The sequence below is a fragment of the Lutra lutra genome, chromosome 9 (genome assembly GCF_902655055.1).
Source record: "Lutra lutra chromosome 9, mLutLut1.2, whole genome shotgun sequence".
Taxonomy (NCBI): domain Eukaryota; kingdom Metazoa; phylum Chordata; class Mammalia; order Carnivora; family Mustelidae; genus Lutra; species Lutra lutra.
Genome location: NC_062286.1, coordinates 35,977,290 through 35,993,008, shown reverse-complemented (window position 1 = coordinate 35,993,008; position 15,719 = coordinate 35,977,290). Strand labels below are relative to the sequence as shown.

Here is a 15,719-nt window from a genome sequence, read left to right as displayed (position 1 = left end):
GCCAGTCAGATACCCTTAGGGAGGCCGGGAGGCTTTAATGCCATGCCTTATCTTGTTATCAAGGTATGTGAGGGACTCCTCCTTTTCATACAATTATGATTTTTTTACCCCAAATCTTTGTTTTATTGTAAAAAGTATGTTGTTTTATTATACTCACCATCTCGAGCACTTCAAGTTTTCACATTTATTTTATTATTTTTTTTTTTTGGAAGGACATGGGAGTGTTTTCCATCAGATGATGACAATGAGAAGGCAGCCTCAACTCCTAGTAAAACTGAGATCTTTGAACAGAAGATCAAGAGACTTGCTGAGGTAGGTACCCACTCACCTGGCCAGTGAACTTGAGGTCCTTCAGCATTTATAGACCATCTCTGCTTTTGGCTTCTCCTCCTGCATGGTCATCTTTTTTTGGTTAGTTTTTTCCTCTTTAATTGATCTGCCAAGGATCAGAAGAGAAATGGAATGGTAGGAAAATTCAAATCAGCTTACTCTTTTGTTTACTGTTAGCGCAAGTGATACATTTGGTCAGAAATAGTAGAGAAACTTGGCTAATTTGAGCTTGACAACCATGATCCTATCGTCAGGGAATTTTTTTTAAAATATCAGGTTAGTTGAGGTATATATTACATGCAATAAAACTTACTTTTTTAGGTTTACAGTTCTCTGAGTCTTGATCAATGTGTACAGTCGTGTAACTACCACCACAACCAAGATGGAGAACATTCCCTTCACTCTAAACAGCTATCTCCTTTGTGGTCAGCTCCCCAGCTGCAGCCTCAGGCAGCCACTCATCTCTCTTCTTCCCCAGCCATTTGGGTTTTGTTTTTCAGTTTTCACTTTTTAGTTTCAGAGGTAGAGTTTAGTGATTTATCAGCTGCATAGAACTATGCTCGTCACAGGGCTCATCACATCATGTGCCCTCTTTAATGCCTGTCCCCCAGTTATCCCTGATCCCCCTTCCCACCTTCCTTCCAGCAACCCTCGGTTTGTTTCCTGTAGTTAAGAGTCTCTCGTGGTTGTCTCCCTCTCTGATTTTGTCTTATTTTTTTCCCCCTCCCTTCCCCTATAATCCTCTGTTTTGTTTCCTAAATTCCACATATGAGTGAAATTGTACGATAATTGCCTTTCTCTGATTGACTTATTTTGCTTAGCATAACACCCCCTACTTCTTTTCATGTTGTTGCAAATGGTAAGATTTCATTTTCTGATGGCAGAGCAATATTCCATTGTATATACATACATACCACATCATTTTTTTCTTTCTTTTGTTGTAATTTAATTTTTTTTCAGTGTTCTGAGATTCATTGTTTATGTACCACACCCAGACATACCACATCTTCTTTATCCATTCATCTGTCAATGAACATCTGGGCTCTTTCCATAGTTTGGCTATTGTGGACATTGCTGCTATAAACATCAGGGTGCAGGTGCCCCTTTCAATCAGCGATAAATACCCAGTAGTGTAATTCCTGGGTCATAGGAGAGCTCTGTTTTTAACTTTTGAGGACCCTCCATACTGTTTCCCATAGCTGGACAGTTTTCATTGTCACCAACAATGCAAAAGGATTCCCCTTTCTCCACATCCTTACCAACATCTGCCGTTTCCTGACTTGGTAACTTTAGACATTCTGACCTGTGTGAGGTGGTATATCATTGTGGTTTTGATTTATATTTCCCTGATGCCAAGTGATGCTGAACATTTTTTCATGTGTCTATTGGCCATTTGTATTCCAAGCAGTTTTGCCTTTTCCAGAATGTCATACAAATGGAGTCCTTCAGTATGTAGCCTACTGAGTCTGCCTGCCTTCACCCAGCATACCTGCTGCACTGGAGGGTCATCCGTGCCATTGCATGTAGCAGAAGTTGTTCTTCTTTGTTCTAAATAGTGTTCCATTTGATGGATAGACCATGATGCATGTGTGCATTCGCCAAGTGATAGACATCTGGGTTGTTTCTGAGTTTGGGCATTTATGTATAAAGCCACTCTAAATATTTACATATGAGTTTCTTGTGTGTGGCCATCTGACTTTATTTCTCAGAGATGTAAATACCTAGGAGCAGGATTGCTGGGTCATCTCGTGTCCTTCTAATTTTATAAAAAACTGCCAAACTGTTTCCCAAAGTGGCTATAGCATTTTACACTCCGCACAGTAATGTATTAATCATATTCTTGGTATTATCTATTTTTTTTCTATTATGGCAATTTTAGTAAGTGAGCAATGGTATCTCATAGTGGTTTTAATTTGCATTTTCTTTAGGGGGCTTTTTAAAATTTTTACTTTTTAGTCAGTTTTCTCTTATTGATTTATAAAGCTCTTTTTAGATTTTTTTTAATGCCGGTATAATTAACATACAGCACTACATCCATCTCAGATGTACAATATAGTGATTTAACACTTCCATACATTCCATACATCATGATAAATGTACTCTTAATCACCTATTGCAAGAACTTTTACACTAGTAGGTTCCAGATCTATCACCTTCCAACTCAGTAGCCTCTTGAACAAGTTATTTAGCTATCTTTCTCAGGATCCCAATGTCTCCATCTTTAAATGGGCATAATAATATCAACTCCGTGAAGCTATAATGAGGTTCAATGAAAAGAAAGTATATAAAACACCTAGATTGTTTTTATAGGATATGGCACAGAGTAAAACACAGTAAGTGTTAGCTGTAGTTATTTACTATTATTATCATATGTATAGATTAATGCAAATATAATTCCAGGTCCATGGTACAGTATGTCATAAAATTGGTTTAAATGGAGATGGACTATATAGCTGGTAAGATCAGGAGGGATTTGAAACAGGCTTTGAAGGATGGGAGAGATGTGCACATGTGAAGATGGGAAGCCATGGAGAAAAGGAACCTAAGTATAGAGGGCATATGGTGGACAAGAGGGTTGGAAGGGAAGAGCAGGGCCTGGGAACAGAAGCTGATGAAGTTGACCTGTCCCACCATGACCTGCTTCTTGCTTGCTGATCACTAAGAAACAGAGTAATAGACGAAAACTTGACATAGCCTCCTGAAATGTGTTTTATAATTCTAGTATTGACAATTAAATCTTTCAATAACCATTAATAATGTGTTCATGGATATTATTCATTCTCTTGACTGTCCTTCCCCTCACCCCCGGATGTTTATAGCACTTGCAAATTCCCTTTTTTGGCCAGTATTTCCTTGGAAAATTGTTATTTTTCAAGATTTAAAAAAAAGAAGCACAGTAGCAGTCTTTGTAAAAGAAAAGCCAAAATCCTGTTTGACTTCATTCTTCCTGCTTCTGCAGCCTCCCACTCCTCATCTCATTGGTAAGCTTCCAAGAGTCCCCAAGTACTCCCAAGTGTGTCTTTCAAGCATAGATCTTAATAGTGTTGCTTTGCCCCCAGATACTGGTTCCAAGACACTTTTACAATCGAGAGATCAGATTTGTCTGGGCTATACACAGGTCAGGTAGGCAGGCCTTTGCTTCCAAAGCAGTGAATGTTCTGTATGCTGGTTCTTTTTTTTTTTTTTTTAATTTGACAGACAGAGATCACAAGTAAGCAGAGAGGCAGGCAGAGAGAGAGGGGGAAGCAGGCTTCCTGCTGAGCAGAGAGCCCGATGCGGGGCTCGATCCCAGGACCCTGGGATCATGACCTGAGCCGAAGGCAGAGGTTTTAAACCACTGAGCCACCCAGGCGCCCCTGTATGCTGGTTCTCAGAGAGGGGTCCCGAGTCCTTGCCCTCCAGACCCCAGGAACCAAGGTGCTTGTTTGATCACAGTATACACTAGGTACCCAAAAAATGTTTGCTGAAGAATTTCAAAGTGGAAATCTTCCTGCTAGGTAAAAGTATACTTCTTAGGACCTCTGCTCTGCCTCCTGCTGTCCCTAACATCCCTGTACCTTGTCTTGGTGTGTGCTCTTTTCTCCTCCTACAGCCCAGAGGGGGACCTGAGCATTGCCACTCTACTTCGCGTGATCCAGAAATGTGTATGCCTGGCTTGGGGATACTCTCTGGTGCAGCCTAGGCTGAGGCTGGCTCTCACAGAGACCAGGCCATGGGCACAGAGAATCCAGAGGCCCCTGCCTCCCTGCAGAGCCCAGGTGCTGTGGTGTGAGGGCTGTGCTGTGGGTCCAGAGTGAGAGACTGGACACCAGCATGGGTGTTTTGGGGCATCTCTGCCCTGAGCTGCACACCCTGAAGGTGATCCATCTCAGCCCCCTCCCCACCCCTGACTGCCACCTTCAAGTGGCTGGGAGAGGAAGGCACATAATGGTACCAGCAGCCCTCCTCCTCTCCTTCAAAAATACATCCCACCTCTCTCCCCATCTTCCTTTGCTCAAGAACTTCATCTTTGTTTGGCCAGACTCCTCTGCTTCAAGGAGAAAGAACAGAGGCTTTTAACATTATGCCAAGCGGCATACAACAATGCGCGCAGACCCAAGGGTGGGAAGCCCAGTGAGAGTTTGCCCTCTTGCCCATTTTTCCCCATGCCCTTGCTAGCTGGCTTATACTAACCTCTCACCAGCCAGCAGTCTTGCCTGTGCATACCATTGGATATCCAGAGACACTCAAAAATGCAAATTAACCCATGTAGACTTGTCTCCTTTCCAAAGAAATAGCACCAGAATCCTGCCAGTGGGACTGCTTTCGTGGAGAGAGTTGTAATCATGGTGACCCTCTCAGCATGAGATCAAAGAGGGAGCAAAGAGATCCTTCAGTTTCCCCAAGACTTGCCATTCTGATTTTGGAGGCATTTTTCAATGGGGGTTTTTTACCCTGATGTAATTTGGCCAAAGGCATGCTTTTAAGCCCCAGGTGAGGGAAAGCGCTGAATTTCGACCCAGATTCCCAGTGCATGAGTTCAGAATCCCAAAAAATACCAGTCTGTAGAAGTAGGCTGTGTGCATATGTATAAATTTGCCATAAACCTGTTTGTCTTTGCCTTTTATGATGTCTCCTATTTTTTTCCTCTTTCACTTCCATTGTATTGTTTCTAAAAATAAATGAGGTAATCCTGTTACTAGCCTGGGGCCCATGATTACATTCACTGCACTTCCACCGTCAGAGTTTGCTGGTGTATCTGTGAGATCAGTAAGAAGCACATTTTTACTTCTTCAACTGAGCCAACCTCAGGAGCCCAGAACTTTCTGGTCATCTTAGATTTGGGAAATTCAGAGGATTTCCCTAAAAAAAACTAATAAAGTGCAGCAGTCCTGCCTCATGTTGAAGGAAGGGAGCGCCCCGGGCTGTGGGAGGAACGAAGGCCTCTACCGCAGGCTGGTAACGATGGCAGCCAGACCAAGCAGGCGGGTCTGTGAGAGGAGAGGGGAAAATGGAAGGAAGGTTACACCCCTTCCTCTAGCAAAATCACGGGCTATTCTTCAGCATGAGCCATGGTTTGGGCATGCAGCTGAAACACTGCCCAAAATGGCCATAGACCAGAGGGCAGGATGTGGAACAAACCTTAGGAATCACAGCTGAGCCCTCAGCAGGGGAGTGGTGGCCTCAGGGGAGCTTAACTGATTCTCCACAGCCAGTCTTTGAAATCCAGGTCAGACACAAGACCAGCATCATAGCAGCATAGCAGCAGTGGAAAACAATGATTTCTAACTTTGTGTGCCACGTGCCCTATATGAACGGCAGAGAAGCTGTCTGGCATTTTTTAGATGTTTCTAGAAGTGTAGGGATTAAGAAGTGGTCAAGGATACTTACAAAACTCTGTGAAACTACGCCTGGGGAATCCATTGCTCTTGCATCACCACGGGGTTTACGTTCATTCTGTTCTCTTCCAACCTCTTTCAGGGCAGGAAGCCTGACCGTTAACCTCTGCAACCAATGCTCCCTTTTAAAATACTTATTCTGGGGACACCTGGGTGGCTCAGTCGGTTAAATGGCTGCCTTCGGCTCAGGTCATGATCCCAGAGTCCTGGGATCAAGTCCCACATCTGGCTCCTTGCTCAGCAGAGAGCCTGCTTCTCTCTCTCCCTCTGCCTGCCACTCTGCCTGCTTGTGTTCTCTCTCTCTCTCTCTGTAAAAAAAAAAAAAAGTCTTTAAAAAAAAATAATAAAATAAAATACTTATTCTGGAATTAAAATAAAGGATTGGGGCGCCTGGGTGGCTCAGTGGGTTAAGCCTCTGCCTTCAGCTCAGGTCATGATCTCAGGGTCCTGGGATCGAGCCCCGCATCGGGCTCTCTGCTCGGCAGGGAGCCTGCTTCCCCCTCTCTCTCTGCCTGCCTCTCTGTCTATTAATGATCTCTCTCTGTCAAATAAACAAATAAAATCTTAAAAAAAATAAAGGATTAATTTACAAAAGTTAAAAGTCTCTTTTTTAACTTTTGTTGGATTTCTTAGTCTGAAGATAATTCCTCCTTGATTAAGCACATGGTTTGCAAGGTTTTCAAGATTTCCTGTGTGGTCATTCTTCATGCTTAATGACAGAGTTCATGTATTTCCAAAAATAATACTTAGAAAATGTATATTTAGAATGATTCAAGACATTTTCTTGAGTATCTTCTAACTTTAGATCTTGTGCTCAGTGAATTCGCAGGAGGCATTTAGCACGTGTCGTGTGTCAGGATTTTCACTCACTTGTCATGTTTCCAGATTATTATTTCTGAAATAATATTGAAATTTTGGTTCTATTTTATAAAAATATTTTCTTCTTTTTGATGCTGTTGTGTATGGAACTGGTTGTAATTTTCTTTTCACGTTGTTCTTTATTAGTGTATAGAAACATGACTAATTTTTGTATGCTAATTCTATATCCTTCAGCTTTGCTGAATTTGTTTATTTGAACAGGTTTTTTGTGGAATCTTTAGAGTTTTCCATATATAAGACCATGTTGTCTGTGAACAGAGATAAGTTTACTTCTTCTTTTCTAATTTAGATGCCTTTTGTTCCTTTTGTTTGCCTGGGGCTCTGGCTAGGACTTCTAGTACTATGTTGAATAAAAGTAGTGAAAGCAGGCATCCTTGTGTTATTTCTGATCTTAAAGAAAAAGCTAATGGCTTTTCACCGTTGAATATGATGTTAGCTGTGGGATTTTCATATATGGCCTTAATTATGTAGAGGTAGTTTTCTTCTATTCCTAAGATTGTTGAGTGTTTTTATTATGAAAAGGTATTGAATTTTGTAAAATTCTTTTTCAGTATCAGTTGAGAAGATCGTATGAGTTTTTTCCTTCATTCTGTTAATGTCGCGTATCACACTGATTTGATTTTTTAATATTGAACTGTCCTTGCATTCCTGGAATAGATTCCACTTGTTCATGGTGTGTATAAACCAGTGAAGCCATCTGGTCATGGGGTTTTTTTCACTGGGAGGTCTTTGATTATTGATTCAATCTCCTTACTCTAGTTATAAACTTATTCAGATTTTCTATTTATTCCTCATTCAGCCTTGGTAGGTTTTGTGTTTCTAGGAATTTGTCCATTTCATCTAGATTATCCAACTTGGTGGATATACAATTGTTCTTAGTACTATCTTACAATCCTTTTTTATTTTTGGAACATCAGTAGTAACATCTCTTCATTTCTGATTTTATAACTTGGATCTTCTCTCTTTTTTTCTTAGTCCTCTAGCTAAAGGTGTCAATTTTGTTGATCTTTGCAAAGAGCCCACTCTTGTTTTCACTGATATTCTCTGTTGTTTTCTTTTGTTTTGTTCATCTCTGCTCTAATCTTTATTGTTTCTTTCCTTTTGCTACATTTAGGCTTCATTTGTTTTTTTCTGTCCTACTTCCTTAAGGTTTAAAGTTAGGTGGTTGATTTGAGATCTTTCTTAATAAAGAAGATTGTAAGCATTTATAGCTATAAACTTTCCTCTTAGCACTGCTTTCACTTCATCCCATAAGTTTTGGTATGTTATGTTTTCATTTTACTTGTCTCAAGATTTTTTTTAATTTTCCTTGTGAGTTCCTCTTTGTGCCATTGATTGCTTGAGAGTATGATGTTTAATCTCCACATATTTGTGAATTTTCTAGTTTTCCTTCAGCTATTGATTTCTAATTTCATTCCATTGGGATCAGAAAAGATACTTTTGTATGAGTTCAGTCTTTTAAATTATTAAGACTGGTGTTGTAGCCTAACATATGTAAGCTAAAATATGTAGCCTAACAGCCTAACATTAAGACTGGTATCATGTAGCCTGTCCTGGAGAATGTTCCATGTACACTTGAGAAAAATGTGTATTGTGCTATTACTGAGCAAAGTGTTCTGTGTATGTCTTAGTTACCGTTGGTCTGCAGTGTTGTCTTCTATTTCCTTATTGGTCTTTTGTTTGGTGGTTCTTTATTTTAAGTGGTGTGATAGAGTCTCCTACTATGATTGTTGATGTCTGCTTCATATATTTAGGATCTCTAATATTTGCTGCATATGTTATAATTTTTATATCTTTTTGGTGCACCGACCCTTTTATCATCATATAATATCCTTCATCTCTTTTAACAGTTTTTTTAACTTTAAGTCTGTTTTGTCTGATATTATTGTAGCCACCCCTGCTCTCTTATTTGCATGGAGTGTCTTTGTCTGTCCTTTCATTTTCAACCTATGAGTGTCCATAGATCTAAAGTGAGCTTCTTGTAGATAAAATATAGTTAGATCCTGTTTTTCTGTTCATTCTGCCGATCTGTGTCTTTCGATTAGGGAGTTTAATTCATTTATGTTTAAAGTAATCACTGATAGGGAACGACTTGGTATTGTTATTTTGTTATTTGTTTTTTGTACATCTTCTGGGGGACTTCTGGCGGGCTGTGCCTCAGTTCTTCCCTTAATGCCTTCCTTTGTGTTTGATAAATTTTTCGTAGTGAAACATTTTAATTCCTTTTTCATTTCTTTTGTGTATATTCTATAGATTTTTTTTCTTCGTGGTTATCATGGGGAATACATATAACATCTTAAAGTTACAACAATCTATTTTAAACTGATACCAACTTACCATCAATATTGAAATTTTCTTTGGTTTTTGAGCCCTTACTATGGAGCAGACATTACAGCAGGTATTACTGTCTGCCTTCTACAAATGAGGAAACCAAAACACAAGAACAATAATTAATTAACCCAAAGCCACAAGAGCTATGAAGAAGCAAAGTCAGAATTCAGTCCAGGTCTGCCTCACCCTCCCAAATTCCACCCAGCACCATGAATAGTCTGAATTCCTGTTTCCTGTTCATTCATCATGTTGGGAGGGGTGGGCACATAGCTTTGTCAAAACTTGCAGCTGACTAGTCCCTTTCTTCTCCAAACACGTAATTGATGGCTTTTCTTTTTAACATTTAACATGGGTGTATATGCTAAAATGGAAACACCAGAATGGCAAAACAGAGTTCAGACTTGAAGGTGTACACATAGAAATACTAGTTTAAAAATAAAAAGAAATACTAGTTTTCTGTAGGCAACTCATACTGGAAATTTTCTTTAAAATTGTTAAGCATTTTTTTCAGTAATGAAGCAAAACTTGGAATTGTTCATTAAAGTAGTTTAAGTATATATTTCCAGAAACACTATAAGTTGGATTATAGGGGGTTGTTTAATGAATACATGTTCTTTTTCTTTAACAGTTTACTGCCAGAAACATTAATTGGAAGTATGTGTTCCATTCATTTGTTGATATTTTATCGCCAAATTCTTGGAGATGTACTCCTAAAAGACAGGATGACCATGCAAAGTGCTGGTAAGGGTCTTTGCAATTTCCTTATGTACAATAATGCATCGTGCTTTGAGTACGTGTAACCTATGCCATCCTTTATCTTCTGCTTCTGAAGGTGACATGTGGAATAAAATATTTAGGCTAGCATCAGTGTTAATGAAATACCTCAGATGCACATCGTACTCCATTGCACTCCTGTGTATATCCGGTGTGAGCTCAGTCTATATTCAGTTCTTTACAATATACATATTTTCACATTATAGATTCTGGAAATTTGAGATCTTAAAACTCAGAAATAATTCTCTTTCTCCTCAATGGCTTGAATAACCTGTTTTTACCACATGTTTGACATGTACATCATCTTTTTGATAAGAGACCAAAATCATCCAAAATAACTGGTTCTTATGCATGAAGTTTAAATATTAATAGATTAAGAAAAATTGAATAAAGGCAAGAGATATTCAGGTGTTCTATTTTTATTCTTGCAACTTCTTTGTGAGCTTGAAACTTTTTCCAGTAAACTGTTAAAAAATAATTTTAAAAATAAATGAGTTGTCATACATGATTGAACTTGAAAAAAGATATATGTGTGTTATAGTAATTACCTCTAGGGGTGCCTGGGTGACTCAGTTGGTTAGCATCCAACTCTTGGTTTTGGCTCAGGTCATGATCTCACAGTCCTGGGACTGAGCCCCGTGTTGGGCTCCATGCTCAGCACAGAGTCTGCTTGTCCCTCTCCCTCTGCTCCTACCTCCCCCTCCCTTGGAATAAATAACTAAAATCTTTTTCAAAAATTACCTCTAAAATAAAAAGTTTAATTTTAATGAATAGTCTTTGAATTCAGTGAATCAGTAAGCAGATGTGTATCACATGACTCCTATATGCCAGGCATTGTACTAGGCCCAGTGATGGATGTGACAGGCATGGGCATCCCTACTCTGGTGTAATGACAGACTTCAAACACAAAATTGTATGAATAATCCTTTCCAACCTTCTAAAAATAAGTGTTCTAAAGGAAGAAAGCCAACAGGAGCATACTCTAGGAAGACCTCAGGGAAGTCTCTAGACAATTAATAATTAAGATAAGGCCTGAGAGAGGAGTTAGAGGTCTGTGGGAAGAACGTGTCTGGGCAGAGGGGCCAGTGTATCTTGAACACCCGAGGCAAGACAACCCAAGTAAACTGGAGGCATCACAGTTGAAAACAAGCCAGCGTGGCTAGAGCAGAGTGAGCAAAACCAAGAACCCTAGCACTTGTGGACAAGTAGAGTTCATGGTTAGACAGGAGTCCTTTCCCAGGAACTTAGCACCCAATAGGGAGATAGAAATGGAACTCTACATCAGGGAAGTACCACCATTTCTCAAGGAATAATTATAACTCCAAGGGAAAGACACTTTAAGCTTTTTCATCATCTCTTGCCTTTGAATTTATATCAATGACTCTAGAAAAACTTCATGAATGATATGGCTTCTTAGGATAAGGCTTATTAGCTTTTCTGTTGGGAGGAGGTTACTCAGAACCATTGTCATCATTTGAATCTGACCATCAGAATAAACCTGGAGGAAGGTAAGACCTAGAGGAAGGATTTTTCTCTACTGGGGACACAAGACCATAGACTGTATTGCCCATGCCATTTCAGGAGTGTCCTTCCCACTGTGCTTCTTTGCACGGGCTTTCATGTGCCATTATTTCTTGTGGAATATCACTGTTCTCCTACATGGTGTTTAGGCCTATGGCTAGAATCCTCAACTCCTGATTCCTTTCATTTTCATCCACGACCATCCATTGACCCCAAACACCAGTTTTGGGTTCCTTCCCTGAGCTCTGGTGAACGTGAATCAGGCCTGAGTAGCCTGTCCCTCATCTCCTGTCCCCCAGCACTTTCTGGTTCCTGCTCAGCCTTCTGAGAGCAGGGGTGCCTAACTGGTGCCAGTTAGGGGAACCTAACTGGTTCCATCTCTCTTTTTTTTTAAAATTCCTATATAGTTAATATACAGCGTTATATTAGTTTCAGGTATACCGTATAGCGATTCAACAATTTTATACCTTACTCAGTGCGTAAGTGTACTCTTCAATCCCTTCATCTATTTCACCCATCCCCCCCATCCATCTCCCATCTGGTAACCATCTGTTCTCTATAGTTTCTTAGTTTGTCTCTTTTTTTCTTAGTTTGTTTCTTAGTTTGTCTCTTTTTTTCTTTGTTCATTTGTTTTGTTTCTTAACTTCAACACGTGAGTGAAATTATATGACTTACTTTGCTTAGCATTATACCTTCTAGATCCACCCATGTTGTTGCAGATGGCAAGATTTCGTTCTTTTTTATGGCTGACTAATATTCCTGTGTATTTGTGTTTGCATGTGTGTATGTCTGTGTGTGTATCTATCTCTTCTTTATCCATTCATCCATCTGTGGATACTGGGCTGCTTCCATAATTTGGGTATTGTGAATAATGCTGCAGTAAACATGGGGGCACGTATGCCTTTTCAAATTAGTGTTTTCAGATTCTTTGGGTAAATACCTACTAGCAGAATTGCTGGATCATATGAAAATTCCATTTTTAACTTTTTGAAGATCCTCTACATTGTTTCCCACAGTATCTGCACCAATTTGCATTCCCACCAATAGTGCATGGGGGTTCTATTTTCTCCACATCCTTGCCAGTACTTCTTGTTTCTTGTGTTTTTTATTTTAGCCATTGCGACAGGTGTGAGGTGATATCTCATTGTGGTTTGTTGTTGTCTTTTTAGAGAGAGAGAGAAAGAGTGCAAGTGGGTAGGGAAGGGACAAAGGGGGAGGGAGAGAAAAAAATCTGACGCAGACTCCACACCCAGCATGGATCCTGATGCAGGGCTCGATCTTGCGATTCTGAGATCATGATCTGAACTGAAATCAAGAGTTGGACACTTAACTGACTGAACCACCCAGGTGCCCCTCTCCGGTGGTTTTGATTTTCATGTCCTTGATGATTAGTGATATTGAGCATCTTTTCATGTGTCTGCTGTCCATCTGTATGTCATCTTTGGAGAAATGTCTGTTTATATCTTCTGCTCATTTTTTTTAAATTTCTTTTCAGCGTAACAGTATTCATTGTTTTTGCACCACACCCAGTGCTCCATGCAATCCGTGCCCTCTCTAATACCCACCACCTTGTTCCCCCAACCTCCCACCCCCCGCCCCTTCAAAACCCTCAGATTGTTTTTCAGAGTCGATAGTCTCTCATGGTTCACCTCCCCTTCCAATTTCCCTCAACTCCCTTTTCCTCTCCATCTCCCCATGTCCTCCATGTTATTTGTTATGCTCCACAAATAATTGAAACCATATGATAATTGACTCTCTCTGCTTGACTTATTTCACTTAGCATAATCTCTTCCAGTCCCGTCCATGTTGCTACAAAAGTTGGGTATTCATCCTTTCTGATGGAGGCATAATACTCCATAGTGTATATGGACCACATCTTCCTTATCCATTTGTCCGTTGAAGGGCATCTTGGTTCTTTCCACAGTTTGGCGACCGTGGCCGTTGCTGCTATAAACATTGGGGTACAGATGACCCTTCTTTTCACTACATCTGTATCTTTGGGGTCTTCTGCCCATTTTTTAACTGGATTATTTGGCTTTTTGGTGTTGAGTTGTATAAGTTCTCTAACTAGTTCCTTTACCATACCACAGTTATATCATAAGGAGGAAAGAGAGGTTGGAAAACAGCAAAGAAAGAAGAACAAAATTTTTCTAGTTTTATTCTGTTCAGAGCTACTTTACTTTCACCCTAAGAGCTCTATCTACTTGGTACAAGACTCATTTCAGAACTCCCTGGGATATGAATGTAGGGGTGGATGGAAGTTGAGCAGACAGCTTTGAGCCCTCCTAGAGGTCAGGCTCTGTAGAATGTTGTTATCGACAAATCATGTGGCACAGTAATTTTCATCTGAATGAATGTTTTTATGTCTGTTGCAGTCAAATACATTGGATGAAGTTTATATAAAATCCTTTTTGTTCTTTTGTATTTCAGATTTAATTAGTAACCCTGTGTTGGCCACTTTCCCCAAGCTCTTGGAGCAGCCCGACATGATGGACGCACTCAGGGTGGGTAGCACACATCATGATGGAAACCTGATGGTTGACTCTTGTTTATTCCGTGAGTTAAGATGGCCACTGATTGTGTCCTAAGAGCAAAAATCCAAAATGGTTTGTTAAATAAATCGACTGACCTTTCAGTGAAGAATCAGGGCATGCGTATCATTTTTTATTTTGATTCAACATATACTGTCTGCTATATGAAATAGCAACTGAGTATTAGTTTCAACCCTATGAAATCTCTAATTTCAGCCATTTTTTGAACTTAATATATCAGAGTCAACAAATAGTAGGAGTCCATTATGCCTGCAAGATAGTTCTCCCAATTCCATGATAAGTACCATCGGGGATGTATAATTCAGGTCCTTGAAGATTTAGAGAGTGCAGCAAATGAGGATCAGGAATCTATTTCATAAGAACTCCTCAGTGAGATAGACCTAATAAAAAGCTGGGGCCAAGTCAGATTTTGACATGCTGAGATGGGAGAGAAGACATCACAGGTAGAAGGATCAGCAACGAGCCAACATTTTGGAGCAGGAAGGAATAGAGAGTGTTCTGTTTGCTCTTAAGAAGAGCAAAGGATCCAGTTTGGCCTGTAGAATGCCGTTGTCAGGTGGGCAAAGTGGATCGGAGTCTCACATTGCCCGTGAAGAGGGTATATGGAAGGCGTTGGGTATCTGTTCTGCTTTCGGAAAGCCTCTGATACATGGGCAGAAAAGTACCTGTGCAGGAGGGAGGTGAGCTGTGCTAGGAGGTAATTCCTGTCAATAAAGATAGAAATCCTGTGGGCCTGACAAAGAAATAGAAGCAATCACCGACAAAGACTTTTACTAGACTTTCAAGCTGATTTCATGTGTTGGTTTGACTAGGTTTGGCATGTCAACAGTAACAATAAAGTTTTCTGCAAAAAGACTTAATGGCATATGACTATCCATAATTTCAGACAAGTTCATTTGACACTAGCATTAGGTAATGCAGAATTTCTCTTTTTTCCTCTATAAAGTCATTAGTATCATAATATCTATTCATTATACAGAACACAGGTCCATTGGTTCATTCAACAAGTATTTTGCAAGAGCTCACTGTGGCTACGGCACTCTGTAGGTGCTGGCATTTTTCTCCAGGTGTGTAACACTCTTAGAACCTGGAGCTTTAGCACTAATCTCATCTAAAGTCGCATTTCCTGATGAGCAGAGAGCCCGGACAAGTGCCTGCAGGTCAGCTCTGGGTGCGTCCAGATCCCCCATAGGCTCAAGAAAAGGCATATCGGTAAAGTTGTGCACAGACATTATTCAAGTGGGGGCAAAAAAAACCATTTGAGTTGTAGTAAGTGTATTTAAATATATATATTTACATTTATATATCTGTCTATAAAACTATCTGGAAGAATATACTCTAGAAAGGTAATACTGATGACCTCTGGGTCATGAGTTATTTTGTTTATCTGTATCTCACTTTTCCATAGTTAATTATCTGTACAGTAAATAATAAAAATAAAAAAAGAGTGTTTTATTCCTATACTCTTGAGCCCTGTCTTCACGGCATACCTTGTTACTTAGGATAAGCCGGCCTGAGAGGTGGTAGCTAATACGGGTTGATTTCTCACTCATGGTAACTTTCCAGCATGAATCAGTAGAGGACCCTTCTCCATAGTCACGCAAGCATGCAGGCTGGTGGAGGCTCCACTTCCTTATAGCATCATCTAGAACAAGTGGCTTCCTCTGTTGCCAGTTGCACATGTAGGAAAAAAAAAGAGAATAGAGGATTGTCCTTGGACTTTCCACTGCCTTTGCCCTGAGGGGGCATAGGCCATTTCTGCTCACATTTCATTGACCTGTCACATGTCCCCACTTAACTTCCAGAGAGCTGGGAGATGGAGTCTTCTGTTTGCTCCAGAAGGAAGGAAGAAGTAGGTCTTGGTGTAGAGTAGTGACTCCCCCCGGCTCCCCCCACACATGCATGTTTGCTCTTCACCATTGAGTTACTATAAGTGAAACACCTTACTGCTTGC

General features: G+C 40.1%; 1 protein-coding gene across 2 annotated transcripts in view; it reads left to right on the top strand.

Annotated features, from left to right (window-relative positions):
* The window catches only part of NPHP1 (nephrocystin 1), a 57,711-nt gene that overhangs the window by 38,642 nt on the left and 3,350 nt on the right, over positions 1–15,719 (top strand). For both annotated transcript variants that reach the window (XM_047745634.1, XM_047745633.1), the window contains exons 16-18: positions 213–312; positions 9,547–9,659; positions 13,644–13,717. In XM_047745634.1, the coding sequence (XP_047601590.1) occupies positions 213–312; positions 9,547–9,659; positions 13,644–13,717 (287 nt within the window). The remainder of the gene's footprint in view (positions 1–212; positions 313–9,546; positions 9,660–13,643; positions 13,718–15,719) is intronic.